A 27959-nucleotide genomic window follows, 5' to 3' on the forward strand; every position below is an offset into this window, starting at 1 on the left:
TTCAACTATCTAAGTACGTATTTTTTAAATTTCAGTCTACTTATATTTTATTTACTTATTTAATTTTAAAAATTTTGGCAATTGTTAGGTACATTCACACTCATAAAGAAATATTTTATTACACTGAAGTAAACTGACGTCTAATGATTTGTGAATTTTTTTAAAAACATAAACTTTTAAAAAAAAGTATTTAAAAAATTGCACTGATACATTTCTTAATTTTCTATATGCGCATATTTTTTAATAACGGTGCCAAGTTTTGATTTTCTATGGATTTTCTTAGACGGTGACAAGTTTTAATTTTCTATGTATCATCAGGATTCTGTTCAATGGGAATTCGGATACTTGGGATCTGTCATTGACATCGGCTCAATTTTTTAAATATTCGCGCTTTAAACAAATGCGCAAAGAAACAGCGCGCATCCACATCTACGCACGCGCGAAAAATTTTTTTAAGAAAGCGACAGAAATGTGACATCGAGTAGAGACACTTAACTTTCAGTGGGGAATGTGGGGATGCAAATTGAGAGGAATCGGGTTGCTATTGGCTAGGTACTTATTGGAGTTGGCCTGTAATGACAATTGACAACAATTTAACAACCACTTTAGTATTACTATGTATTTTGAACGATAAAAATTTACTTTTTACACAACTAGTTATTTTTAAACAAAAATGACAGTCCGTCATAGCAATTAAAAACAGGAATATATTAATATGTGGTTCGAATTAATTAATCAAAAAACATTAATTTGCTGAACGGGAAGTTAAATTAAATATTTTGATATTATTTTTATTTTTGTTTCAATTTTCATTTTTATTACACGAGACAACAATTGATAAAAATAAAACTGTTCATTGTTTTAATCCCTTAATGTCAAACGTCACTAAATATATGAGATTGGAAATGTTTGAATACAAATGAACAAAATTAGATGAGAAACAGGAGGAAATGTTTTGTAGTAAATGTTAATTTTACTGTTTATTATTTTTACGCTGAATAATTAAGTCCGAAAAATAATTATGGCTTTCGAATTATTTCGATGTGACACACATTTTATTTTTGTAAAAGAAAAAGACAGCCTCTGGTGGGATAAAAATTCTGGAGAATGTTCAGTAAAATCTGGTTCGTAATAAAATTAATTTTACTAATTAATAAATATAAAAATAAATAGTGATGTTTAAACTTTTTGTTTTGATTTTTAGATTGGGAATGGGTGAGCGCTAATAATTTAGAATGTCTAGGAATTTTCTATGGAATCATTGGTAAAATTGACCAAACATCTTTTATGGAGTCAAGGATAATGCTCATAAAAGACGTATGCAATGTTGGTGAATTGTATGGAAACCATATAATTTACCAAATAAAATCAGTGGCATTTCTTGAACTTGGTAGTAAAAATGTAAATATTAATCTCCTTCCTTGTAAAAAACATCGCGATATGAACAACAAGTCTCTTGGTGGAGCTCTGGATGATTCACAAAAAACGGGCTTTGCTAAAACTTGGGGCACCATAAAAAGTGCGACAAATACAATAAAAAGTACGACTCAACAAGCAGCGACACTTGCAACTTCGCAAGTTAAATCAACAATGATCAGAAGAAGCGGAAAAGACAAAGAAAAACTTGAAAAACGGCTACTCGAAGAGCTGAGTAAAATTTTTTCTGAGACTGGTTCGTTCTTTTTCTGTCATACTGGCGATATAACAAACAGTTTACAACGACAAAATAATTATACTGAATTACAAAGTGGAAAAAGCAAACGACCTTTGTGGCAAACTGTAGACGATAGATTTTTTTGGAACAAAAATATGTTACGTGATATTATAAATTTAAATGTAAGCTCACTGTTACTTATTTATTAGGGGTGTTACTTTAGCTGCTCATTATTTAAGTTTGGTAAATGATAACGATCATCTTGTACTTTATTACAGACTGAATTAGCCGATCCCTGGATTTTACCGATAATTCAGGGTTATGTACAGATCGAAAAGTGCAAAGTTGAAACGGGTTATGATCAGCAACCCATCTATGAAATATTTCACCTTGCAATCATTTCAAGAAGAAGCCGGTTCCGAGCTGGGACAAGGTATAAATTTTTATATAGTAAATAATTATTGTAATTTTTGGACACAAATTTTGAAAATGAAATTAAGTTCTGAATAGTTTTTATCATGGGCCAGAACTTAACGGGAAATTTCTACACAAGGGAAAATTCTTCAAAGGATTATTTTATAAAACTTATCTAAAATTTTTTATTCGAATCATATGAATAATAAATTAGAAAATTAAAACCGGGTCTAAAAAAATCTAGAAACTGGTTGACCCCGCGGGTCAGCCTCAAAACTTCTCCCGGTTTTAAATTCTATTTATTTGAATCAGATACAAGAGAAGAGGCGTTGACGATGACGGTAAATGCGCAAATTATGTTGAAACTGAACAACTGATTTGGTATCACGATCATCAAGTATCGTTTGTTCAAGTTCGTGGGAGTGTTCCTGTATACTGGTCCCAGCCTGGTTATAAATACAAACCGCCCCCTCGAATTGATAAAGGTAATCTAGAAGAAGAAATTTTGAATTATTTTTCACCATACTTGCGCCGAAAGTTCAAATTCCTGTCCTGTTTAAAGGGGAAAAACCCGTTCTTTTCTTTTATGAGAAAACCGATAATAAGAATCAGCGCATGCGCCATTCTTCCCACGAACAGAAAAATTTAAACTTTAAAGTGTAGATCTGGTGAAAAATTGTATACACACTAGGAAAAAAAGTAGGACGTCCCCCCGCACGAAAAAATATATATCCCGGCAAAATAGTATATATCCGGCTTATATCTTTAGTATTGTCGTATGTATGCTATTTTGCCGGCATATATTCCTGAATATATCTTTTTCCGTGTGGGCCAACCTTAGTTGCCACCCTTATCTTCTGCTCGGGTAGGCAATTACACATGCGGGTCAGAATGTCTTACTTTTTTTCTTGGGTGTTACATACTATAACTCCATCATTGTCATGGTTTTATCACAGATGAAAGTGAAACTCAAATCGCATTCGAAAAACATTTCGCTGAAGAAACCGCATGTTACGGACCCATTTGTATTGTCAATCTCATAGAACAATCCGGTAAAGAAAAAATAATTTGGGATGCATACAGTGATCACGTGATAAAATATAACAGTCCTGATATTATTTATACTACATTTGATTTTCATGAATATTGGTAAGCATAAAAACTATTTTAAAGTCACGACCTATTTCAACAAAAACCACCGTAAAATAATTTTCAGCCGAGGAATGCATTTTGAAAATGTGACGATCTTAGTTAACGCATTGTCAGACGTACTAGGAGAAATGGGATATTGTTGGCGTGATTCTCAAGGGTCGATTTGTTCCCAAAAAGGAGTATTCCGTATAAATTGTATGGATTGTTTAGACAGAACGAATGTTGTGCAAACTGCTTTGGCAAAAACTGTGATGGAAATGCAATTTTCTAAGCTTGGATTGATACCACCCGATGGATCGCTTCCGTCAAATATACGACAGACATTTCAGTCGCTATGGGCGAATAACGGTGATATCATTAGTAAACAGTATGCGGGAACGAATGCTCTTAAGGTAATAAATAGCCGCTTGTTATTGATGTTGTTATAATTTTTTTCTCTTTATTAGGGAGATTACACAAGAACCGGCGAGAGAAAAATTACCGGGCTTATGAAGGATGGAGTCAATTCAGCAAATAGGTAATATAAATTTTGTATTTATTTCCGTAATTTTTTACATCACTTTAATATTCAGATAAAAAGTCCATTTTTTCATTTTAACTATTTTTTATTAAACTATTGAAGTATTCATACCAGTTTTCGGTTCTCCTTTAATCGTAGATATTATCATCAACACTTTTTGGATGAGACTTATCAGGCAGCGATAGATATTACCCTCGGTTATCCTATCGATACTAAAAATCTCAAGAACAATTTTTCACATACTTTACATATTCTTGATAACTGTTGCATTGAACTCATACCTGTTAAACCACCAAATATAGAACTTCAATTATTAAATCACCCTGACATTTTACTTGCGACAAATATTTTTAAATTTACGAGGTTTGTTTATCCTCAGTTAAATAATTTTTTAAATTTTTTCCCCTTAAAATTTATAATATTTATTGTATTACTACAGTCGAATTCCATTAACTCAGAAATAAATTTCTCTTAGGACTTTTTTACGTTTTTTCTACTTGGGGACATCGTAATGAACAAAAAATATTAGTATTGTATTGGGTTATCCCCAACAGGGAAAAAGTTACGGGCCATTCATCATAAGAAGACAAGAACACTGTCATCTTCATTTATCATCATTTATTCTCATTTATCCTCATATGGGTCTAGACTCAAAAAATAAATTTTCTCAGGACTTTTTGATGATTTTTCTACTAGAGGACAAGTTTCGAGATTGAAATCCGACTGCAATAACTATTTTTTAAAAGTTATACAGTCAAAATCCATTGACTCGGACAGTTAGTCTACCGATGAGTGAAAATTTCCTGGGAATTCCGACTTATCGAATGCTCCTTCTCCTTAAAAGAATAAACTACAGCGCATGCGCACTTACACACACATGAATATACGTCCATGGGTATACATAGACACATACAAATGTATAGCATAAAGTGGGAGACAGCGTAGCTCGTAGTGGGGGTCAAGATTGAGGGGAATTTCCGAGTTAATGGAATCCGACTGTACACTATTTTTATTTGAAATATTTTATTGTAACATAACGAGTTGATTTATGTAAATCAATATTTTAGGTATTATTTAAATCGCTTTAAAGATGTATATAGACAAGCAGGTATTGATTTAATGTTAGGAAAATCAGTCAGTGAAGAAATATTTCAAGAGCGAACTGAAGAAGAAGATAATGTTGCTACCGCACTTCATGTTAAATTACTAATTGAGGATTGCAAAAAACTTTTAGTTTCAAATCCTGAAGCTGTTTTAGGAAGTTGGGGACTTATCGATGCAGACCCAGTGTGAGCTTTTAATTTTTTTATTGTTCATTGAATACCATATCTGTGATTTCAAAAAAGTTATTAATAAATATTTTAACACAGAACGGGAAACCCCAGCGAGACAGAAATGGACACTATTTTAATTTTAACTAAAGACAACTATTACATCGCAGACTATGATGATCAAATAGACAAAGTTACAAATTACCAACAAGTTCTTTTATCTGAAATAGAAATGATTGAGTTTGGTCAGCCAGAAATTAGTGCATCGTTTTTTAAAAACAAACAGCATCATTTCATTCGAATAAATTATCGCTTAAACAATGAAAGTGGATATTTTCATATGTTCCGATCTACAAATTTGAGGTTTTTCAATAATATGGCAGTCGTTATTAAAACAGATGAAGAGGCATTAGGTGAGTTAACGATAATCGAAAAATTTCAATTTTTCTCTATAAAAATTTTTAACATTCTGGTAATTTGTTGTTACTGTCAATTATTTACTTTTTTAGAATCCATGAAAGCAATTTGTGAAGCTTTTTCAGTAGCAATCGAAATTGCTGCGTTACCAGAAATCCCGATAGTAATGAATACTTCTTTAACTAAAAAAATAAGTAAACAAGTAGAAACTAAAGAGTCTACTGGTCTTTTGGACATATCATCATTTCCACAATTAACTAGAAATATTTCTGAAACTCAGCTTCATGCTCTTAAGAATGCTGGTATTTATTTTCATATATTTTTTTACAGTTTAAGGTAAAAACTTTTAAACCCAGTCAGTACCATTAGTCCCCTGGTTTTTTTTTTTTTTTTTTTTTTTTTCAGGTACCAAAGCGTTCAATAATATGTCTGAACAATTTAGTAAACTGAATAAATTAAGTAATAGCTTCAGTGGTTCGAAGAAATTGCCATCGAATCAGGCAGAAAAAAAATCGTCGAATGATAAAGTGGAACAAAATATACAGTCGAAAATAGTTTTCACTATTGCAAAGTGTGAATCTGCTATTGAAGCTGAAAATTTTGATTTCGATAATAACAGCTATGATGGCAGTAGTTGCGATAGTCCATCCTTTGAACTTACGAGGAGAGAAAAAAATGTAGATGGTGATAAAATTGGTAGTAAGCAAGAAAATTTTGAAGGTGAAAATATAAAAGCTGGAAATCCTTCGAATCCTACAATAACTATTCAAAATACTGATGCTCAAGAAAAAGATGAGAAAGAAAAAATTGTACCACCATCGACTTTAAATCTTGTAAAGAATATCAGTCACTCATCAAGTGAAGTTGACGGTAAAACTAATACTTATAATTTAATAGAAGTTGATCAATCAGATGAAAGAAAACATTCTAGTTTGAGTGAAGACTTACCGAAAAATAATATAACGTCTTCACAAAGTGAATCCGCAATAAAGTCAATAAAATCTAATATCACAAATGCAACCAGCCCGGTCGCTAATACGGCCAAAGAAATTCTCTCACCATTTTCTAAATTTGCCAAAGGAGTTCAAACATTCGGTGCGAATTTCGATCCGAGGAAACTTAAGTCGAATCAAGGTACGGTAACCAAAACTTTGTCAGATCATTATTTAGATCAACGAGAAAAATTAATCGAACGCTGGAAAGGGTGTAAGTCGATGTTGATTGCTTTGTAATTAGTATTAATTATAGTATGCGAAACAACTGTGGTTTAGAAACAGTAGGTAACCGTAAATAATAAAGTGCTTAATATGTTTTAATTTAGATTCTTGTAAAGGGTAATCTCACATGTATGTGTTCATGATACCAGCATCGAAACTTGAAGTTTCAGTATTTCTTCAGTGGTCTTGAATTAACTTGTTTCTGACTGCCTGCTGACATTGAAACTCTGAGTTCCAATGCAGGTAATCATGAAAAATATAGTGTGTAACTCTGGATAAAACACGATTTCAGACTGCAGGTAATGTCAGCCAACTTCCTGGGAAGAAATAGTGTAGTGTGTGATAAGAGATTGAACAATACGATTTCGGGCATCACACGATGTTTGAAATCGTGTTCTATCCGATGTCACACTATATTTCCCATCATTACCTGGATTGAAACTTAGTGTTTCATTGTTTAGAGCTAGTTGGCATGAGACAATTTAAGATCGATTGTATACGTATCACTTTAGCTGTTAGTTTAGTCAATTAAAAGACATACATCTGATTTTGACAGGACTGAATTACCAGAAGTAAAAATCTTACTCAGTGGACAAAAACTAGACGTTTTTTTTTTGCTGTAGACAAACTAATGGACTGAAATTAGTTTAGTTCGTTAGGCAAAACAGGTATTAAATCCTTAGTTTCAATGCAGGTAATATAAAAATTCAGTATCATAGTAAATTATAGTACAGAAAAATAGGGTTTCAAATGTAGAATTCAGAAAAAAAATTCAGAGCTGTTTCATATTTTAAAAGTCACCACTCAATCACAACATTTTATGAAATTCTACTGAAGCAAAAAAAAAATTTTTGCTTGGAATAAAATTCATTCATTGATAAATGCAATACTTAATTATGAATACGATTTTGAAAAATTGAGATTATTCAGGATAAAAATATGAAATGGACTCAAATTTTTCTCTTCATGTGCTCTTATAATTGGACTGTAATATGTGTAAATATAAAAACATTATCGATGCATAGCTCTCATTGAAATCTGTACTGATAAAAAAATGAGATTGTTATTGCCAAAGTAATAATTAATGAGGTCTGCAGATATCAATAATATCGAATTTATGTTTAAACTTAAATTATCTATTTGAATTAAATTACCAAAAAATATTATTTTAATATTTTTCTCGTTATGGTAAAAATCATGTTTTATCACAACCAGTTATTATTATTTTATAAATTTATATATATATACATATATATTATAAAAGTCGAAGAAAAGAAGTCATACTCTAAAACTTAGCAATCCACAAGAAATTTTTTTATTTCATTACTTATTCTTTAAGTATTAACAATAACGAAAAAAAAATGAATATATTTGAAATACATAAAAAAAAAAAATTGGATTGAACCAAATCTCGATGTTAGTATTTTAAAAATATTATAAATTATTATTGATAAGTATTATCATTATAGAACAGTGCAACCTGTGATAACTTTGACTTAAAGTGAAGATAAAAAAAAAATCTTCATTATTTATTTTATTTCATTTTATACAATTTATTTCTTTGTTAACATATTTTTTTTCAATTTATTTATGATTTAATACGTCTGTACCTATGAAAATAAATTTACTATGCTTTCTAGAGTATATATTAAATTTTATATCAAACAAACCTTTATCCTAAAGTTGACCACAATAACAGTAATTATTCAGACTGCTCACTATGAACGTTTTTGAAAGAAGAATAGTTTAGAATGAAGATAGGGGTAAGAATTGGACGGCTTTTTGCAATAACATTATACTAATATCTTTTAAAAAATTTAGTGATCGCCTGTTTTAAAAGAATTAATAATTACACTTCATTGTGAATATGAACCCCGAACCCTATGACTTAAGCCACTTGAAATTACCTTATAGTATTAAATATTTTCTATACTAATTCCGACATCATCTCTGCTCCGGACATTCTTTCAAAGAGTAAACATACGTCTTTCAAATCTTTACTCTTTCATCGAGGAGTTCGTTAAGTCTGCTATAGGTAAAGTTGCTACTACTGCACCTGCAAAATAAAACTATTCATTATCCGTACGATAATTAATGTCGAATTTCATTCAAAATCAGATAAGTTTTGTATATTTGAGATTCCAATTTTTTATCTTTCGTTTTTTACCTATTAGCGAACCAAGTATTACGTAAATTATTATCCAACATGATATTGTGGCGAAAGAATTTATAAAAAATATCGTTAATTGCGGGAATATTAATGTGAACCCCCATACAGTTCCTCTGTAATATAAATTATCATTGAGATTTACGAAATTAAAGACTTTATACTTTTTCAATCTAGACGTACCTTACAGATGTTGGGTAATTCTCCAATAACTCAATATTAGTAGTTGTATAAATAATCGAGAAAGATGCTAAAACTATCATCAACCAAATAATTTTGGTGTCTTGATGACTGCCGTAGATCATTACAAGAATTGATATCCCACCAATTAATCCAGAAACAACTAATTAAATTTTTTATAATTAAATTAGTTATAAATGCCCAGCAATATAGTTAATTAAAAAACTGTTTCTGTTTATAACATAAAAAAAAATGAGAGCAAATAGAGTAAGTATATTTCTTGCCTAATGAAATTTGCCTGCCAATAGTATCGATTGAAAAAAAAAGCAAGACTTCACCTAAAATGCAGCTTGATAAAAAAATAAGAGAGTACTCGAAATGTGTATTATTAATTTCATGGCAATCGCTTAAAATATGTAGAGCAATATTTCCAACATTAATCGAACAAGTTTTATTAGAAGATGACGCGTAAATTTTTTCATATGATAAGTAAGTCGCCCATTGTGTGATCCATATTAAACTATAATTGTATTTGAATTAATATTAAATTAACTGTACACAGAAAAATTTTTACTTGCACTGAGAAATCGTTTTTTTCTTTGTAATGTTAAGGAATTTTACCTGGGGAAAAGGGAAAGTCGAATAATGTTAAATAATAAAGTATATTTTATAAATTTTAGCGAGTAAATTAGTGATAATCTCTTCCATGTTTTTAACAAAAACTGTTTTAAAATTTCAAAAAAATATTTAGTGTAAATATCGTTATCATCTGGTCTGACACAATTATTTAAATTACATGACTGCAATAAAATAAATTAATAAATAATTTGAATTTTAGCATTTAAATATTTTTTATCACATTACCGGGAAATTATTAACATGCTGAGAATTGTTGATAGAAAACATTTGTTGGAGTATAATCAGAGCTTCCTGTGGACGTCGGCGATACAGCAAATATCTTGGACTATAAGGAAGTAGACTAGAAGCGTATGCCATTATGAGACATGACGCACTTGCTAATCCAACAAGAACTCGCCAGGAGTTTGGACGAAATTCATTACCAAGTATATTAATTATTGATGGAATTAAGATCCAAGATAAACCTAATGAATTTATAACTCAATTAATTTAAGCCGATTACAAATAAAATAATTATGTACCTAGTGATAATCCATAGCCAATAATCCATAGAATATCAATGATTACTAAAGAACTTCCTCTCTTTTTAGCGGGAACACATTCAATCAAGTAAACTCTGATTGTTGTGTTACTTCCGGCGGTTCTGCTTCAATAAATAGATCATAAATTAAATATAAAATAAATAAATTGAATTTTCTTACCCAACTCCCAACATAAAAACAAAAAAATTAATTAAAAAATAAGTTTGAGAGAATGAAAATCCAAGTAAAGCCAAAAATATTGTAACCATAGAAATAGGAATTGAATTTTTACGTCCACCCTGGTCGGCTATGGTACCAAATAACAATCCACCGACGATCATTCCTGGTAGGGGATAAAAATTTTAATTTTTGTCTATTGCTAATCGTACAAAGAATGCTCTACCTAACGAGCCAACAGCATTTAAAGTTATTATCTGCCTTTTATTAAAGAAAAGATCACATGTTACTAGAGGAATTGCAATGAAAATTATTGACACTGCAGCAGCTTCGACTAAAGTGCATAAGCCACACAGTCCGATCAGAAAATAATTGCACAATCCCCATCCTGTTGTAATTTGTTTAGTGATCATGAAAGAGTTTATTGAAGAGTAACTTCTCTTATACTTGCCTGTTTTTGTTATCGTAATTTCACAACTTTCATCCATAAAAATTAATTTTTATAATTTACTTCAAAAAGTTCGGCTTCTTGCGCGAAATGCGATATGCTCATGAATAAACATTTTTTTAAGAGCCAAGTTCAGAGCAAAAAAACAAAAACGCAAATGTGTAGTAAGAGAATGCGCTCAGTGTCAAGCCGCTCTTCCATCTTACAAAGTAATAACATTAAAAATATTTAAATTATAATAAGAAGCCTTGAAATAAAAAAAATAAAATTGTTTTGAAAATTACTAATTTATTAATTCTAAATGGAAAATATTAATACAAAATTGTTCGACAATTTATGTCGTTATAAAAATAGTATATTTCCATGTAAAAGTAAGAACCATTTAATTCTCCCAGTATAAAAGTAACCAATGAGGTTCATATTTTAATGACAAAAAAATTAAAGAAATTAAGAAAAAAAAACCATTGACATTCAAGTTCAAAGGAAAAAAAAAAATGAGTAATTTAAGAGCTGGAAAAATATTCCTTGGATCCTACTGGATCTGGTTTCATTGATTTCTTTCCAGGTTTCCATCCAGCTGGGCAAACTTCACCATGTTTGTCAGTAAATTGGAATGCTTGGACTAAACGCAGAGCCTCATCGACAGAACTATAAAAAGATCATTATTTTTTACTTTTCTAAAAAATTCACACTCGCAGTTAAAAAATACAAAAGTGGCATGTTTAGTAATTCAAATTTTTTCAAAATTAAATGAAAATTGTTAAGAAAAATATTATACTAATTTTCTCAATTAATTTTTAAATTAAAAACTATTTTTTAAAAATGTAAATTCAAACACGAGTGACATCATTGTATGAATTCCGGCGCCATCGCACAGAAATAAAAAAATATCTATGTTTACATTATCAGAATTACAACCATGGAGAATAGAGACTATTATCTACGATCACAACAAAGAAAATACAAGAGAACAGCGCGACTTTCATTATTTCTCAGCTACAATAAATGTAATGACGTCATAACCAATTATAAGTTTTTTTTCCACTAAAATTTTTTCTTTTTTATAATTAATTTAAGAAAAAATGAAAATGTTGACTTTAAAAAAAAATGATTAAAATATATTTTTAAAAAGTTGTTTTTTTATCTACAAATAAATTGGTGATGATAAAAAATTCATACGACTTCTCCATAGTTTGTGGTTTTCCTGATAAAAAAAAAAGTTGAAAAGTATTGAAAATGAATACTTCAGAATATTTTCAATTCTTTTCAATGATTTCTCTTTTAGAGCTGTAACATTGTAGATAGTTTTCAATTATTATTTTTAACACTGGGTTAGAACAATAAGAACATATTATTGATATATTTACCGGCCAACTGGTAAGTCATTGATTGTAATTTGACGAAGATTCTGCTTAGGATCAATAATAAAAAGCCCACGGAATGGAATACCAGAGTCTTCATCAAGAACACCGTAGTCGCGAGCAATTTTGCAGCTTTTGTCAGCCAACAGAGGAATGTTCATGTCTCCTAACCCTCCCTGTTTGCGAGGAGTATTGACCCAAGCAAGATGACTGAAATGAGAATCGCATGATGCGGCGATCAGCTCACAATCGATTGCTCGGAACTCATCTGCGCGATCAGAGAAGGCGATAATTTCTGTTGGGCAAACAAAGGTACTGGAAAAAAACGTCATGAAAATTATTATATGATTAATTCGTTCATTCATTCTCATTCATTAAAAATAATAAAGTTTGACTGAAATCCTTACAAGTCCAACGGGTAGAAGAAGAGGATAACGTATTTTCCTTTGTAGTCTGACAACGAAATATCTTTGAACTGTCCTTTAACAACGGCGGTACCTTTGAAGGCAGGAGCGGGTTTTTGAAGTGATGGCACAGGCATAGTGGTAAGACTTTATATTCTGTTGAACCAAATAGGAATAAAATATTAAATGTTTTATATTTTATGACTGTAATAAGATGTTGAGTAATAACGATGATAATAAAATTCCCTTATCTATTACGTATGCAATGAATATTCAAAAAAAATTAATATCTACATATTAAATAGGATGACGAAACAAAAATATTTTTGAAAGTAAAAATAATTGAATTTATTTATTACTTTTTATTGAGCTGTTGTAATAATTAATTTAATAAAAAATGGTTTCATTGTTAAATGATTTTTTTACCTGTATGTAGTTACGAAAATTGTGCAAGCGTCCGGAATTGGAATCTTCTAGAACAACCGGCTTACGTAAAGTCCTTCAAGAGAATAAAATGCCGCGGGGAATTGTTGTAAATTCCGTTGAATCAATCCCGTCTCCGGCTTGGGATTAGAATAGTTTTGGAAGAGTGGGGGATAAAATCGATGGCGCGACTTATTCGCTTGGAAGATTTGAAATGAATGAACATCAATTTACTTCAATAGCCAATCTGGCTGTAAGTTGACGAAAATTTACACCTTGATTTGACTTCAATTGATGGCAAGTCTACCTTCTGTGGCGCTGCCACATGAACACGGATTTTTGTAGAACTCGACAAAATAAAACTTTTTCTGACAGACACTTAAGTTTGAAATTGACAGTAATTTGACAAGTGAAATTACCGAAATTTGCTGCCCGAATTTACCAACAATTTGACAGCAAAAGTTGAAGAAAAAACTTCGGGCTTTTCTTTTGAAGAGAATTTGCCTTCTAATTTGGGTAGTAAATTTATGTCAAATTGTATAGCAAGTTGTATATAAATTGACATCAAAAACAAAAAAGTCCAAAATTGACAGACATATTTGACGAAAAATTCAAGGAAGCTTTCGTAAAGTAACTTTTTCTAAGTAAATTGTCTTATTAGGGTACTTATTAACGGCGCATGCGCAGTTATTTTTGAAAGAAGCATTCGGCAAGTAATTTTTCCAATAAATTTCCACAGGTATATGTTGGAAATAGATTATAGTTCACTATTTACATACATAGTTTATGACGTAATTCATTAGAGAGTACATTTAGCCTAAAAATCTTTAAAAAAAGAACTATTTAAAATTACCCGCTCCAAATTAAAATGACCACAATATTATTTTATTTAAGTCAATATTTTAAAATACATATCTGATAAATAATATTAAAACTCGAAGTTTATCATAATATTTATCTTTTTATGATAATAATAAATACTCAGTGTTACAAAATAATTATCGCAAATATTTTAATACAAAGTAAATAAAACCTTTTGAAAAAACAGATCTCCCCACTATAATAATTTAATACATAATTTTTTTTCCCACTTTATTTTTTACGGCTCAGACTGAGACGACTTTAGGCGCATAATGATTTCAATTGCGATATTTTTCTTTGACAAGTAGTCATTTCTTTATTCTTTTAATTTAAAAGTCAGGTAAATGATGATAAAAATATTTTTGTGAAAATTTCGATATCAATAATTTAAAAATGTCGAGTTTAAACGGTGTTATGAAGGCTATAGAGAGTCTTAATCAGCACCAGGACAGTCAGAATATTGATCAGCCATTAAGGTAAATAATGATAATTGAATTTTAAATTTATATTTATAAGAAGATGAATAATTAAATTAATATTTGATGACAGGAAGGATGAAAAGATGAGTTACTGCTCAGCAATAGTTTATGGGATCAGTTGTCCATCCGTCAGAAGCGCACGTAATTTTTCCCAAGTCCTCAGTTTGTCAATAAAAACTTTACTGGATGTTTGTGCTGATGCAGATGCAGATGTTAGGACTGTCGCTGATGAATGTCTTAATAAAATAATCAGAGTAATTTTATTTGTTTTATCAACTATTTCATGCGACCAAATTTTTATCTATCAGAATTAACTGTATGACTTATTCTTACTACTACTTTATTTCAGTCGATATCTGATGGAAATATTTTAAAAGTTCAGTTTGAATTTTATAATGAAATCCATAGAAATGGAAATTGTCTTTCTCTACGTGCAGCTTTACGTCACTTTGGTCTTCTAAGTCATACAATAAAACCTGCCAAAGGGAAACCGTACATTTCAAATTTAGTTCCGTGTATTGAAGCTATTTCTCGAAGAACTGAAGAGTCGTTAATAGAAACGTTATCTCAATCTTTGCCATGGATCCTCAAGAGCTTAGGGATATTTATGACTGATAGAGATGTGAAGGTATATGTAAAGAAAAACCTATAAATTTATCAATAAGTCAAGGGAGTTACTTTTTTTAGACTCTACTTAAAGCTTTTTATCCAAATTTATCTTCGCCGCACGCATTTTTCCGGCGGAATGCGGCTAATATGATTTTAACGACGTGTATTTATTGTCCAAAGCCTAAAATATCTTTGTTTTATGTTCTACGTTATCTCATAGGTAATTAAATGTGTGACAACTAAATTATATTTTATGCTACCATCGCAACACACCATAAAAAAACTCAATTACATTCTTTGATTCCAGATACACTGATAACCATATCAAATGTTGAAGAAAAATCCCACCTTGTCGTAGGGTCTTTAATTTGTTTTAGAATAATGTTACCTTATATAGATGATTTATATAACGATGATTCAGAGTTTTATACTCATGAATTCGATAGTCTTCTTCAAATATATATATTATGTTTACGCTTTATCCAATGGCATTCGGACCACAATGTTGTGAATGCCGGTTTAGAAACTTTAGCTCAACTTTTCCGTACCAACAATCAAGAATTACTTACTTTACTTACTTCTCGCAATGGGATTCCCAACGGTGACAGTAAAGTTGTTTCTGTTCAAGAAACTATTAGATTGCCTTCAAATGATAGTACGAGTAATGGTAAGAGTATTTTAAATATTTAATTATTTATATTCATTACTCAAGTTTTCGGTTCGGGTTAAATTGCGTTAACTCAGTGATACTATCAAAATCTCAAGTTACTACAATTCTTTAATTAAGGTTTGTCGTTCTCTAAGTGATGTTATAACAGACGCTAAGTCATTGGTCGATAGGAGTTAATTAAATCCGAATAAATCTAAGACTTTAGAAAGTTACTAACTTATTGTATGTATCGAATTGTTTTGGATTTCAGAAAATGTAAAAGATGTTAATTTATCAAAATCTAGTGAATTGAATTATATGAACGATACAGCTGAGACAAAAACAAAATTGAATATTGGATCTTTCAATGATTCGGATGTGCCTTTAAAATATTGTTGTCGTTATTTGGCGTCGACATTCTTACTTGGAGGAACACCAGGGCAGCTGGTTCCTGATGAGGTGTTCCGAGTTAGTGTTAAATCACTTGCTCTGACGTGCATTGGTGCTATAGTTAGACTTTATCCAGATATATTTTTTAAAAGACTGGAAAAAAAATTAAATGTAAACGAAACAGATGGCCAAATGGTTTCAGATGTTCTATTGTATGCCGAACATTGTGATCCACAGTTGCGCGGAAATGTTTCTATGATTGTTGCTTCTTTGTTGAACACAGTTTACATAAAGTATCGAGTTTCGTATAATGAGTTTAGAACACGAATTTCACAAGGACGAGAGACTGAATTTCATAAGTTGGAATATTTAATTGGCATTTTTGCAAAGGTATTATTATTACGTAAGAATATTTTGATTCTTACGTAAAAATGAAGGGATCGTTTTTTATTTAAAAAATATAACGACGTTCTAATGAGCGAATTATCTAACTCCATTCTAGAAACTCCATTTATGCGGAAAAAGAATAATTTAAAATTTCGTTTTCATCTAAAAATCAATCCCATATCTAGCATATGTATAATATTGTTGTTTATGTTACTCAAATAATATTTTTCTGAATATTACTGTCTGAAAGTTGTACAAAACCACCTGCTAAAAAATATTAAGACAATTTGCTAATTAGAACGTGGATAAGGAAAAGAAATTTTTAAGATTACTTATACACAGTAAAAAATATTGTGTTAAAGTCAATGTTTTTAACACATACACCATATTTTTTACTGTATAATTTCTAAAAGTATCTTTTTACAACTATTCAAATTCAAAATAACCCTTCGATAACCATTCAAATTAGCAATAACTATTTTTAAATAAATTAATTTCTCCAGGCTCTAGATGATGAATCCGCAATAACCTGTCGTCAAGCTCTTGTAGCTCTCAACATTTGCTTATTATCTCTTCTTGAATCTCCAGATAGCATTCAAGGAATTACGTTAATCTACAGACTATTGCCACTGTCAGATAATTTGTATTTTCTCGTAAAAATGAATCTGGTTCAGGTACTAAGTGAATTACCTTACATCACAATAAACTATCTTACCTCAAGTTTTCAATTTCAAGAGGACGTTCTGTCGACATTCATAAATTTACTGAGTGACCAGGATCCGCGGGTCCGACAAGCAGCAAGTGATGCCATTGTTAAGTTTGTAGAAGTTGCGTACTATAAAAACCCATATGAAGACGAAGTAATTCGTAAGGCCTCATATTGTACAGAGCAACAATATTTGAATCGTGTTATTTCAGCAAATCAAATGGAAACTCCAACTTACAATGTTGAGTATAATTTTTTCGTAAGTGGATTAATAGAGCCCTATTACTCTTTTTATCTGGACAAATGTTGCAGTCCGTATCGTCGAAAAAAAGTCGAAAATTCTCTCTCCATAGTGATCAGTCTATTGGTTGAAAAATTACCCGCGCACTCGTCAAAGTATTTGGCCTATGGCTGCTTTCAGACTTTATGTCAGTTAAGTCAAAGTTACCCAACTTCTTTGTACTCTGGCGCATGGGACTGTAAACTCCCTAAAATTTTGAGTAAAAGAAATTCAATATTGTATTCAAGCAATCGAACCATCAACAACGATAACAATATCGATATTTCGATATTAGATGACCCTCTATCGCCAATCAGTGTAAAACTTTTGTCTCTCATTCTTTCATTGGTTGTTTCAGATCCAGTGAGTTTAGACTTAGCGACTCATAGACATTTGATTATTTTAGCTGGTAATTTGCTGTCAGGAATTTCATTGAAACAAATAAAGACAATTAACGTCAATGACAAAAAAGAAACAGTAGATAATGCATTGAAAATGTGGAATTTATTTGATAATATTGAGATCAATAATTATTTTGAACTTCTATTCAAACATATAATGAGACTTATACAGATTTACGTTCATGTTATCAATGATATACAAATTCCATCTTCATACAATAAATCAACTTTTGCTTCGTTTCCAACAATACAGTCAATTTCGCCCCGAAAAAAATTAGGAGTCCAAGTAGATCACAAACTTAAAGACCGAAGTGAAAAGGGTCCGGCAAGTTCGTCAAAATTTGGCAAAGAGTCTGAAAGTTATTTTTACGATATCCCTCATTACGTTAAATTGTACGACATTTTACAAGCCGCGCATTTGAATTATAATTCCACTATTGATACTGACGCGAGCCAAATGTATCTAGGATTATTGAACGCAGCGCTAGAGGTTTTGTCACAGATACTGGAAATCTCCAGCACCTACGAGGCTCGAAAAGTCGCGGAAGAAATTCTTCGGTGTCTTGAGAGTACGCTCTCTCTTTCCGTCACAATGACGATTCAATGCGTCCGGCAGTTACTCAAAAGTTTATTTGAAATGAACTTCAGTGTTCGATGGAGTGAGTTTGAGGACATAAAAAGTGTAGATCAATTAACGAAAGGAAGTCCGGAAGATATCAGAAGATTGTATGATAGGTGTTTTCAAAAATCATCAAAACAGATGGCGGAGTTTATTAAATCTATCGGAAATAATTGCAAGGATAATCAGTGCGATGTAGAAAAATCAAGAAATTCGATCACGAAACCAAAAGATTCGCATCATAAATTAGCGATGTTATTTAAATCATTCACTCAATCCAATAATCAAAAGGCATTTTTTGCAACTTTTATCCGTATTTTCGAACCGATGGTTATAAAATCTCTCAATTTATATACGACTACCAACTCAGTGTCTTGCCAATGTCAAGTTCTAAGTTTGCTGAGTCAACTGGTACAATTTCATGTAAATTACTGTCTTTTGGACACAGATAAAACTTTTATTAATTTCGTGCTGAGCCAATTCTCGTTTATTGAAGAGTCAAAAATTTTACAGATTGATAATTTATTGCCGAAAATTTTTACTTTCTTCGTTCATCTGTCGTACGAAAAATTTCACACCAAAATGGTGATCGAAATCAGAGAAATTATAAAACTTTGCGACGGATTAATGGCCAGTGGTCAGCCTCCAGCAACTCATTGCATTCCTGGGCTAATTCCAGTTGTTGAAGATATCTTCTTAACGCGTTCAAAATTCTTGACAAGTGCTACAGATCATGCTGAGTTGGACACAACGCGAGAATATTTGATGTCAATGATGCTAAGACTTGTAGAACATGATAAAATACTTGAGCTTTTAGCTCGATGTCTTCAGAAATGTCGATACAATGAAAATGGCGAAGAAAAATGGAAGAAATGGTCGCGGATGATCATAGACGCTATTTTACCAGCGTTATCATCTGGAAATATAAAAGTCGAATGCGAAAGTGTGATGACTGCTCTTATAAAATTATTCTCCGTAATATCTCCAGTTGTTTTGCGACCTGTAGATCCTCTACTAAAAATTTTCTTCATGGCGCCACCAGTAATAGAAGATCCTTTACTCAAATTTGAACGATGGTTAGGAAGAGTTAACATAATTTTTTTGACCCTTGTATCATACAATAAAGAAGAAAATATTCTTACAAGATTATCTGAGTTGACTGCGTCTATGAAAGACTTCACTGACAATCTGAATCTTTTTGATTTCCCATCAATTTACTCCGATATTTCAAATCCATTTGATCCAACCAATACCGAATCTCGTCTTCTCTCCCCAGAAGAAATCTTTGTTTTATTTATTTTTAAGGTTATGTCAATTTCCGCTATGAAGATTTATCTCATCGTAAACTCTGTGGAATATTGTGACAAGTTTATGAAACTCCAAAAAAACAGTTGCCTTTTTCACGAGCTTGTTTTTTTTATTAAATTATGTATTCATATATTTGAATCTGGAACTTACTGTAAAATTACCAGCGCGGCAATGACTATGGTCAAAGTAAAGACTATTTATCCTGTGAAACAATTGAACCAATTCATGCTAGATGTTTCAAAAAAGCACAACCCGTTTCTGGCAATTCAGTGGGTTCAGATGATGGCCATTTTGGAATATAATGAAATGAGTTTTTGGTCAAAGTTTTTAGAAATAGAATCCCGTAATGAATGTAATGTTAATAATAGTAACCATAGATCAAATAATGACAAGATAATGAGTATTGAATCGAAATTATCACGTCAATGTACAATCATACTTTTCTGTAATTACATTTGCGAAAACACGAATGACGAGTCGTTCTCCTGGTTGATAATTAATCACATTGAAGAAATCATACATCTGGGAAATGAGTCTCCCATGAGCGATTACGTGATTGCAGTGATACAGAAAAATTCCAAAGCCAGTAAAGTATTCGTACAAGAAATTTCTGCAAGATGTTTATATCGTTCTGACCCATCGTTCATGAAGAAATTATTACAAATATTAGATTGTGCGCATGAAAGTCAAAGTGGGGAAGTAGTTTTAACTTTGCTACCATTTCTTTCTTCTTCTCGAATAACTCTTGCAAAAATGGCTGCCCAAATTTCACGTAAAAGGATTGAACTTCTCTTAAGTTTGAATTCCGAGCAAGTTTTCGAACAATTATCGCGGGAAAAGTTTTTGGGTTTAATGAACACCCTCAACTCGGAAAAGTTTATTAAAAAATATAAAACACTAGTTGATCTTGTCAATATGCTGGCTGTCAAGTTCTGCGATATTTTTCCGATAGAAAATCATCCACAGAATTTCGATTCTCAAACTTGTAAGCAAATCCCGTTGGATAAAAAATGGTTCATTTCGCAAGTGAGATTCAGGTGTAGTCAGGCCAGCCAACCAGTAGAATTTTCTGAATGCGCAGAATTATTGAGTAATCTTAGTCGTAAAAATTGTGATGAAATTGTAATGTCTGAAGAATTTAATTTGAAAATTTTACGAGAATGTATAAAACTTGGAGTACAAATAACATTAAAAGATTATATTAATAATATTGTTTTTATAAAAGGTGATAATAATATTCCTGAGTCAAAATACGGGGACCAATTATATTCCGAATGTTTATCTTCCCTTTATCTGTCTACAAAAGAATGTTTATTTCGTCATGTTCAGTATATTAATGAATTAATCCCAAGCCCCCATGTAGTATATAACCCTATTATAGAAGATAACGTTAAAGATGGAGCGATACAGTATGCAATCAAATTCAGAGCGTTAATGGAAGATAAAACTTATAGAGAAAAACTATTCGGAATAATTCCGGCTGTTACGATGTACATGAAATCTCTCCGGCAATTCAATGATCAAGATATTTTGTGTATTGATGCCACGTTCAATCAAGAACTTGTTAAATTTTCTACCCTTTGTCTAGAAGTTATAAATTGGATGATTCAAAGCAAACATAAGTCTATCGATTGTTTTAAACCTCATTACTTAGATCTTTGTTTGAATTGTTCTATTAAGATTCTTCAGAACCAAGATATTTGCCAAATTTTTGGCAATGCGAATCACTACACTTGGGTCTGCTCTGCTGTTAATGTTCTCACAAAATTAGTAGAGTTTTGGCATTCGCCGAAAAAGTCATTCAGTTCAACCAGCAGTTATTTGCGCAAACAAGAATGCTTGCCAAAAATAGACAAGGGCAGTTTGGTAGCAGCTTTGGAAAATGAATCTACGAAAGTTTTTGCCGATGCCTGTCTTCAGATGGCTAGTCTAATTACTTGGGTGGAAAAAACCGAATTTAAAAATAAAGAACAAGTCATTCCTAGTTTTGTTAAAAATTCTATAATTACTCTGGTTGTGATAATTAGTCGTCAGGAATTAGTGAACTCATTTGCCCTCACGCCTCCACTTGTATGGAAACATGGCTGGCATATTCAAGGCTCCGGTGCCACAATGTGCCATTTTCCTCTATTACTTTCTACTACGGATTCAAATTTTCTACAAGAAATGAATGTGTTACGTCAGTTCGTTCATCGGATTACGCTGCTTGGATGGATATCTCGTCACCAGTTTGAGGAAATCTGGATGGCCCTTCTCAGCGTTTTGAGTGCATTGTCCAGTGAAAATAAACTAGTAAATGGAATCGATGATGTAGCAAATAATGAAGCTACGATTCTTGCAGTGCAAGGAATCACTAGATTATTAATGCAGACACTTTTACTTCTTTATCCAGGGTATCCAATAAATAGCAGTATAATGCATCACACTAGAGATCGGCCACTATCTCTAAAAAAAACAGCATCAAAAAGATTATATGTTGTGCAAAATCTTCTTTCATGTCAGTATGAGTACATGAAGGAATTCAATATGTCCGACTGCTTATTTAAAGACGTCACGAAACCTCTCGATTGCGAACATTTATTTACACGAGGAAATATTGAACGGGATACGGTCAACAATGGATATGATTATTTTTCCTACAGCCAACTTTCAGTTCAACATTTGTGGTGTTCATGTTCACTTCATGAAGACAAACTTTCAGCATCAGTTCTCAAACTTAAAGATAAAAGGAACCAGTCACTTGCTAGTAATTATCTTGATTTAGACTCATGTGTCAGATTTTTAATTGAATTTTACAGCCGATGGATGTTATCGTATGCAAATACTTTTCCTAGATTATTGAATGAAGTAGTAAAAAGTATTATTGCTATTTCTGAACTTTTTGTCGAAAGAAATCAGTTTCAATGGATGTTTGACACATGCTGGGAAATGAAACAGTTTCATCCAACTGACGATGAAATTCTGCATCACTCATTGATTTTTGCTATTTGTAAAGCTGCGGCTGTTTTGATTCCGCTGGATATCGAGAGTTTGGAAAAAATTAAACATGTAATTGATCAGGGTTTGAAATTGACGTATTTTCCTTGTCAAGTCGCGACTCTTCACGGAATTTTGTATTTATTACAAAGTGCAGTACAAGCAAAATGTGAAGAAACGATTAATGTGATCCATCCTATTGCTGTCAATTACATTCAAAATTATGTAGATGCCAAACAATTTAACGATATCACTCTGAACCAATGCGAGCAGCATCAGCAAATAGTATGGGCACTGATATATTTTCTTCATGAACACATAAAAGAAACTACATCAGACATAGAATCATTAGCAGTTTTAGAATTGGCTTCAACACTGACTACTCTTCCTCGAATTCCTGTCGCGCTTCATCGAACGCTTGTTCAAGGTTTCGAGAGACTCATCGCGACGAAAAATGTTACAGGACGAGAAGCTGACCAAATAGTTAAGTTGTCTTTAGAAAGATTAAAGCAACCCAATATTCTCTATGCCATACCAGCTCTGAGACTTCTTTTGACCTGCATGTATACTGAAGCAGCAGGTCGTATTAATGAAACAACCTCATCTAAAAATGAACAATTACTTCTTAACATTAATCCTGAAACTCTCATGATGACCATAGAAAAAACATCAGCGATATTTGATAGGATAAAAAGAGGTTATCCAGGCGAAGTAAAGATACTTTGCTATGTTTTAACAGAAATTCTTGAAGATTTTTTTCCACCTTTTGAAATTCTTACGAAAGTCATAAGTGAGTTTTTATCACCGCAGCAGCCACATCAAAAATTGATTGCGAGTATTGTTTCTAAGGTAAGATTAGTTGTAGATACATTCGAACTTCATTAACTCGGATTCCATCTTGGAACTTCTCCTCAATCTTGACCCCTACTACGAGCTATATGTACGTGCGCATGCGTGTAGTTTATTTTTTAAAGGAGAAGGGGCATTCGTCAACTCGGAAATTCTAACAAATTGCCACTCCTCCGTAGACTAACTGTCCGAGTTAATGGAATTCAGCCGTAGTACCATTTTCATTTTAGCTTCTCCCTAGGAAAATTGAATAATTTTTAATTCTTATACAATTAACATAAGAGAACCTAATTATGCAGATTTGTGAACGGGTTGCAAGCAATGTCGATCAACTAACATTTTTCCAAGACTGGGTTATATTCAGTTTACCCAATTTCATTCAGAGTTTACCTGCGCAGACATTTACTTGGTGCTTGTCGTGTTTCTTTATCAGCGCATCAACGAATCCATGGCTCAGAGCATTGTATCCTTTGATTCTTTAAACAGTAAAATAAACTTATAAAAATAGATGAAACCAGGCAATGATTTTTTATTTTGTCAGCAACCAACTGGCTGATTAGAAAACTGGGTTCCATGATACCTTTGTCATGTTTTTCTTATTCTAAGATCCTAGACACGATTATTATTTCTTGGTATGTAGTACAAAAATAAATGAGTGTTTTCTTAAACTGATTTTTTAGATTTCCTTATATACAATCAAGAATAGGCAAAGACGAGTGTGAAGATAGAAACATTTTATTTATTTCATCATTGGACTTTTTTCAAATGGTAAGTCAACTCTTTCTTCTTTAAGGAGATCTGTCGTAATTTTTGTCTAAGCTTCAAAAATTTATTTAGTGCAATAGAGCCTAAAAAAATACCAAGACAAACTAAAAAACCTTCCCGTTAATCAATGAAAAAAGAAACTATTTCTTTGTGGAAATTTTTTTTTGTTTATTAACAATAAAATAAGCATTTAAAGTCGTGCACTTTTGGATTTCCCAAACTTTTTAAATATAATTATTATCAATATTTTTCAGTTATCGAATGAATCACAGAAAGAAGCTTTCATTTCATGCTTCTCAATCGCTGATACAGAACTAACATCTCCTTTTAGTGAAATTGTGACATCTTTACAAAGTATTAATAATTACAATCTTCAGTGATAATTATTTGTATATAAAACTTCTATGTATAGGTGTAAAGAGTAAATTTATTTTAATTTATTATTTTGTTTATAATTATATCAGAAATAATAAAAACTATTTTTTGAACGATTGACTGATTTCATTTCATACAAACCATCTGAGCGAACTATTTTTTATTTTTTCCATTAAATTTCTTTTTGTACCAACATAAACGTAACGTAGCGAAGTATAAAATTTCCACGAAGGATATGACGCTCGCTCCTAAAAAAAGTCCTGCTGCTCCTCCAACGGAAGCTAAATAGTGACAATAAATCAATTATAGTTGTTTTATTTTAATGAATTATAGTTTGAATTACCTAAGAAATCATTATACCCAAATAGTTGTTCGCGTTTATATTTATCCATAGGAAAGATAATTGGAGCCGTTATGACTGTTTCTAATGGTGATCCTTTTTTTCTTGAAAAGAAATATAACAGGTCATCATTACTTAAGAAAATTATATTTTTGAAAATTTCTTTGATTATTTACAGTTCGATCGTTGATAATGATTCTGCAACATAATGTGTTGTGTCACAATCTCCATAGCAGCCACATTTTTTCAAGTCGATTTCATTTAATAAAACAATTTTATCTTGATTATTACCAATACACTGAAGCTGCTCAAAATTACATATTGGTATCCCGCCTGAAAAAAATAATCATAAAGTTCTGGAAACCTAATACAGTTAAATTCCATTAATTCGGAACTTTCCCTCAATCTTGACCCTCACTATAAGCTACGCTCATGCATATTAATGTAAGTGCGCATGCGTGTAATTTAAGGAGAAGGGGCATTCGATAAGTTGGGATTTCCAGAAAATTTCTGCTCCTCCGTAGACTAACTGTCCAAGTTAATGGAATCCGACTGTAAATTTAAAGAAATTAAGATTTTACAATACTTACGGATAGGTCTAGCAAAATGCGGATAACAATTGCATATTTTTAATATCATATTGAATCTGCATTCAAGAGAACACATTGATTTAGTGTAAATTGGCCACATTTTTAGTCTTCCTTCATAGGAAAACATGCATTTTCGTTGTGTTAATGATAGTTCTCTCACTTGTTCGGAACTACTTATCTCACTGACGAAGAGTGATAATTGTGACACAATTCGTCGCGTTGATTGGTAAAATTTATTATTAAAAGTTATCACATCACTAGGGTGGTTAATGCTGAACTGTGAAAAAAAATTTAGATATAATATATATAATAGTATATTGCATGGCGAAGGATTGTGTCAGTGCATCATATAAATTATAAACATGATTTAAAGTGAGGAAATCGCGTGACTTGATGTTGACAGTAGAGCCCAAGATCTCCGCTTCACGTTCGGGGTGTGCAAAAAAATGATTGTATTTTTCATGTATTTCCGATGCTTTGATACCTTTATCAATATTTGATTAGAGAAAGCTTATATTCAGATAATTGATATTTAATTTACCGTAACGTCGTGAGATATTACTTTTACGGTGTCATATACTTCTCGATTTTGATAATTATAAAATGGAACTTTAGATACAGGTTCAATCGTCCAGTTATCACTTTTCCAATATCTGAAAATTCAAAATCTTGTATTTCGTCAAACTTTTCTCAAAAACTATAATGTAATGAATATGGCCATGAATTGTAATATTTTAATTTCAGACTGCGAAAACTCTTGATATTTTTGAATAAAATTATAATTAATTTTCTTTCAAGCTAATTAATTACGAATTAAAACGGAATAAATATGAATCAGGACAAGTATGATCTTTAAGAAAGAAAATGTTAAGCAACACATTTTAGAATTACGAAAGAAGAAATATTACTGCCTACTCACTCTATAGTAGAGTATAAACTGGCGTGATTATTAAACGCCATACAAAAACCTCGTTCAGTGACAATCCATGTAGGCCGATATCCATTGGAACTAAAATAGCTAACATGAGGTTTGAGATCATTTAAAATTGATAACCACTTTGTAGGATCAGCATTCGTAAATTTGGGTGTTTCTTTGAAGTCAAAATACGTTGCATTAGAAATAAAATGGAAAAAGTACCGATTGTCGTCTGTGTCTTTTAAGCCGTATCTGTAAAGCAAAAATTTTGTTGAAACCATGTGCATGTCTATCTCTCTTCGTGCGCACGGCTGCTCTTTTTTTAAAAGTTCAACTTCAATCTACTTTTTGATCAAAAATAATTATACTTTTTAAAAACATCTGGAAATTTTCCATCATCTATGGGAACGAGTGGACAAACTACTATAGCTGGTTTAGTTATTGTAAATCGTCGATATTCATGATCTAGTACAATAACAGTAGAAAAATCTTGGTAGCGTTGCCAGAATGTTAATGATAAGAATATCAAGCTTATAAACGCTCCAATAATGAACATCGCAGCCAGAAATCTATAAAATGAATAGAAAAATGTTGAATTATATTGAGATTTCAAAAACTCTTAGAGTTTTGTATCATGGGACTCGAATTCTGAAAATTTTCTGAGAAAGTTCGTCTTATGCATTTTTCTATAAGCTAAAAAAATCGATTAATAAATCAATAGAAATCTAAAATTTGATTTCTTGAATACGGTCCAGCTTTAACTAACCCGCTAGGGTTACTTGCAGTCAAATATATTTCTCAGTGCAAAAGTAGTAAATTAGTGATTGTTTTACTAAAAGATTGTACCTTTCAACAAGATGTCGTCGAGGTGCTGTCATATGATTAAAGCCATGAATACTCGACGAACTTGCAAAATCTATAAAATATCTTTGATACAGCGTTTTAGCTTGAATTTTACTCATGCCTATTACATTTATTGGTGGAAGTTGTTTAGAATGATCCAGTTTTTTTGTATTATAAAAATCATTAATATAAAATATTTTTGACGATTTTACTCTTTCCTTCATTTTTGAAATCTATTATTTGAACTATTTTTAATGAGAAATGAACTTCTTAAAGTAAAAACCTACAATTAAATGCCTGAATAATGCTAAGACTGCAAAGATAATTTATAACTGTAACATAAATATTTATGGTTGTAAATATTTGAAACGTTGAATCTGATTGTCAGATAAGATACTGAATAAACTTGCAATTGCATGTCGCACGATACTAAAGTCAACAGCGTAAAAAATACATGATTATTAATGAGATTCTTATATATAATTTTCATCATGATTCAACGAAAGTCAATCAAACGGACTCAATATTTCTTCTCTAATTTATACGTTTTAGCTTCTGATATCGTAATTTACAGTAAATTTCAGTCATTTGGGCTGTCAGGGAGTTGTCGTATAGTTTAACTCTTTGTCGACACTAATTATCTATAGGTTT

At 31.5% G+C, this 27959-nt stretch overlaps 5 protein-coding genes across 7 annotated transcripts; 2 read left to right on the plus strand and 3 right to left on the minus strand.

The window, feature by feature from the left end:
- The first annotated feature begins 551 nt into the window (after positions 1-551).
- On the plus strand, positions 552-8038 carry LOC103570190 (phosphatidylinositide phosphatase SAC2). Of its 2 annotated transcripts, XM_008547837.3 has the most exons (12): positions 552-1124; positions 1205-1836; positions 1933-2087; positions 2381-2553; positions 3025-3217; positions 3285-3612; positions 3667-3737; positions 3879-4103; positions 4808-5029; positions 5111-5424; positions 5521-5730; positions 5834-8038. In XM_008547837.3, the coding sequence occupies exons 1-12, from the start codon at positions 1022-1024 to the stop codon at positions 6658-6660; spliced, it is 3453 nt and encodes a 1150-aa protein (XP_008546059.1). In that variant the 5' UTR covers positions 552-1021; the 3' UTR covers positions 6661-8038. The 2 variants fall into 2 exon arrangements, with proteins under 2 accessions (XP_008546059.1, XP_008546060.1); XM_008547838.3 differs by lacking the exon at positions 3879-4103 and having other exon boundaries at positions 556-1124; positions 5834-8035.
- A 552-nt stretch (positions 8039-8590) lies between these two features.
- On the minus strand, positions 8591-10493 carry LOC103570339 (uncharacterized). Its single transcript, XM_053738625.1, has 8 exons — positions 10333-10493; positions 10153-10274; positions 9857-10095; positions 9614-9792; positions 9277-9512; positions 8996-9155; positions 8813-8928; positions 8591-8701 (listed from the first exon to the last, which is right to left on the minus strand). Exons 1-8 carry the CDS (start codon positions 10491-10493, stop codon positions 8643-8645), a joined length of 1272 nt encoding a protein of 423 aa, XP_053594600.1. The 3' UTR covers positions 8591-8642.
- A 552-nt stretch (positions 10494-11045) lies between these two features.
- Positions 11046-13165, minus strand: LOC103570189 (peroxiredoxin 1). The gene is made up of 4 exons (XM_014442095.2): positions 12969-13165; positions 12546-12698; positions 12145-12453; positions 11046-11425 (listed from the first exon to the last, which is right to left on the minus strand). The coding sequence occupies exons 2-4, from the start codon at positions 12677-12679 to the stop codon at positions 11281-11283; spliced, it is 588 nt and encodes a 195-aa protein (XP_014297581.1). The 5' UTR covers positions 12680-12698; positions 12969-13165; the 3' UTR covers positions 11046-11280.
- A 577-nt stretch (positions 13166-13742) lies between these two features.
- LOC103570186 (huntingtin) lies at positions 13743-24732 on the plus strand. The gene is made up of 10 exons (XM_008547832.2): positions 13743-14302; positions 14376-14559; positions 14655-14933; positions 14993-15134; positions 15222-15581; positions 15835-16343; positions 16844-23479; positions 23779-23942; positions 24160-24247; positions 24499-24732. Exons 1-10 carry the CDS (start codon positions 14220-14222, stop codon positions 24622-24624), a joined length of 8571 nt encoding a protein of 2856 aa, XP_008546054.1. The 5' UTR covers positions 13743-14219; the 3' UTR covers positions 24625-24732.
- Positions 24704-27699, minus strand: LOC103570187 (pickpocket protein 11). Of its 2 annotated transcripts, none has more exons than XM_008547835.3 (8): positions 27312-27699; positions 26834-27034; positions 26469-26717; positions 26091-26202; positions 25550-25826; positions 25136-25292; positions 24980-25063; positions 24704-24900 (listed from the first exon to the last, which is right to left on the minus strand). In XM_008547835.3, exons 1-8 carry the CDS (start codon positions 27530-27532, stop codon positions 24792-24794), a joined length of 1410 nt encoding a protein of 469 aa, XP_008546057.1. In that variant the 5' UTR covers positions 27533-27699; the 3' UTR covers positions 24704-24791. The 2 variants fall into 2 exon arrangements, with proteins under 2 accessions (XP_008546057.1, XP_008546056.1); XM_008547834.2 differs by having other exon boundaries at positions 24963-25063.
- Positions 27700-27959: the final 260 nt, after the last annotated feature.

This window comes from Microplitis demolitor, chromosome 4, assembly GCF_026212275.2.
Source record: "Microplitis demolitor isolate Queensland-Clemson2020A chromosome 4, iyMicDemo2.1a, whole genome shotgun sequence".
Lineage (NCBI taxonomy): Eukaryota > Metazoa > Arthropoda > Insecta > Hymenoptera > Braconidae > Microplitis > Microplitis demolitor.

Coding starts and splice junctions, on each gene's coding strand:
- LOC103570190 (XM_008547837.3), top strand. CDS start 1,022: ATGGCTTTCGAATTATTTCGATGTGACACACATTTTATTTTTGTAAAA. Junction 3,218..3,284: donor TTTGATTTTCATGAATATTG/GTAAGCATAAAA, acceptor AATAATTTTCAG/CCGAGGAATGCATTTTGAAA. Junction 3,738..3,878: donor GGAGTCAATTCAGCAAATAG/GTAATATAAATT, acceptor CTTTAATCGTAG/ATATTATCATCAACACTTTT.
- LOC103570339 (XM_053738625.1), bottom strand. CDS start 10,493: ATGATCGTCGGTGGATTGTTATTTGGTACCATAGCCGACCAGGGTGGA. Junction 10,096..10,152: donor TGGCTATGGATTATCACTAG/GTACATAATTAT, acceptor TAAATTCATTAG/GTTTATCTTGGATCTTAATT. Junction 8,929..8,995: donor AATTACCCAACATCTGTAAG/GTACGTCTAGAT, acceptor TTTATATTACAG/AGGAACTGTATGGGGGTTCA.
- LOC103570189 (XM_014442095.2), bottom strand. CDS start 12,679: ATGCCTGTGCCATCACTTCAAAAACCCGCTCCTGCCTTCAAAGGTACC. Junction 12,454..12,545: donor TTCTTCTACCCGTTGGACTT/GTAAGGATTTCA, acceptor GTTTTTTTCCAG/TACCTTTGTTTGCCCAACAG. Junction 11,426..12,144: donor AATGACTTACCAGTTGGCCG/GTAAATATATCA, acceptor ATCTTTTTATAG/TTCTGTCGATGAGGCTCTGC.
- LOC103570186 (XM_008547832.2), top strand. CDS start 14,220: ATGTCGAGTTTAAACGGTGTTATGAAGGCTATAGAGAGTCTTAATCAG. Junction 14,560..14,654: donor GTCTTAATAAAATAATCAGA/GTAATTTTATTT, acceptor ACTTTATTTCAG/TCGATATCTGATGGAAATAT. Junction 15,582..15,834: donor AAATGATAGTACGAGTAATG/GTAAGAGTATTT, acceptor TTTGGATTTCAG/AAAATGTAAAAGATGTTAAT.
- LOC103570187 (XM_008547834.2), bottom strand. CDS start 27,532: ATGAAGGAAAGAGTAAAATCGTCAAAAATATTTTATATTAATGATTTT. Junction 26,203..26,468: donor AGTTTATACTCTACTATAGA/GTGAGTAGGCAG, acceptor TTGAATTTTCAG/ATATTGGAAAAGTGATAACT. Junction 24,901..24,962: donor TGGGTATAATGATTTCTTAG/GTAATTCAAACT, acceptor GTCACTATTTAG/CTTCCGTTGGAGGAGCAGCA.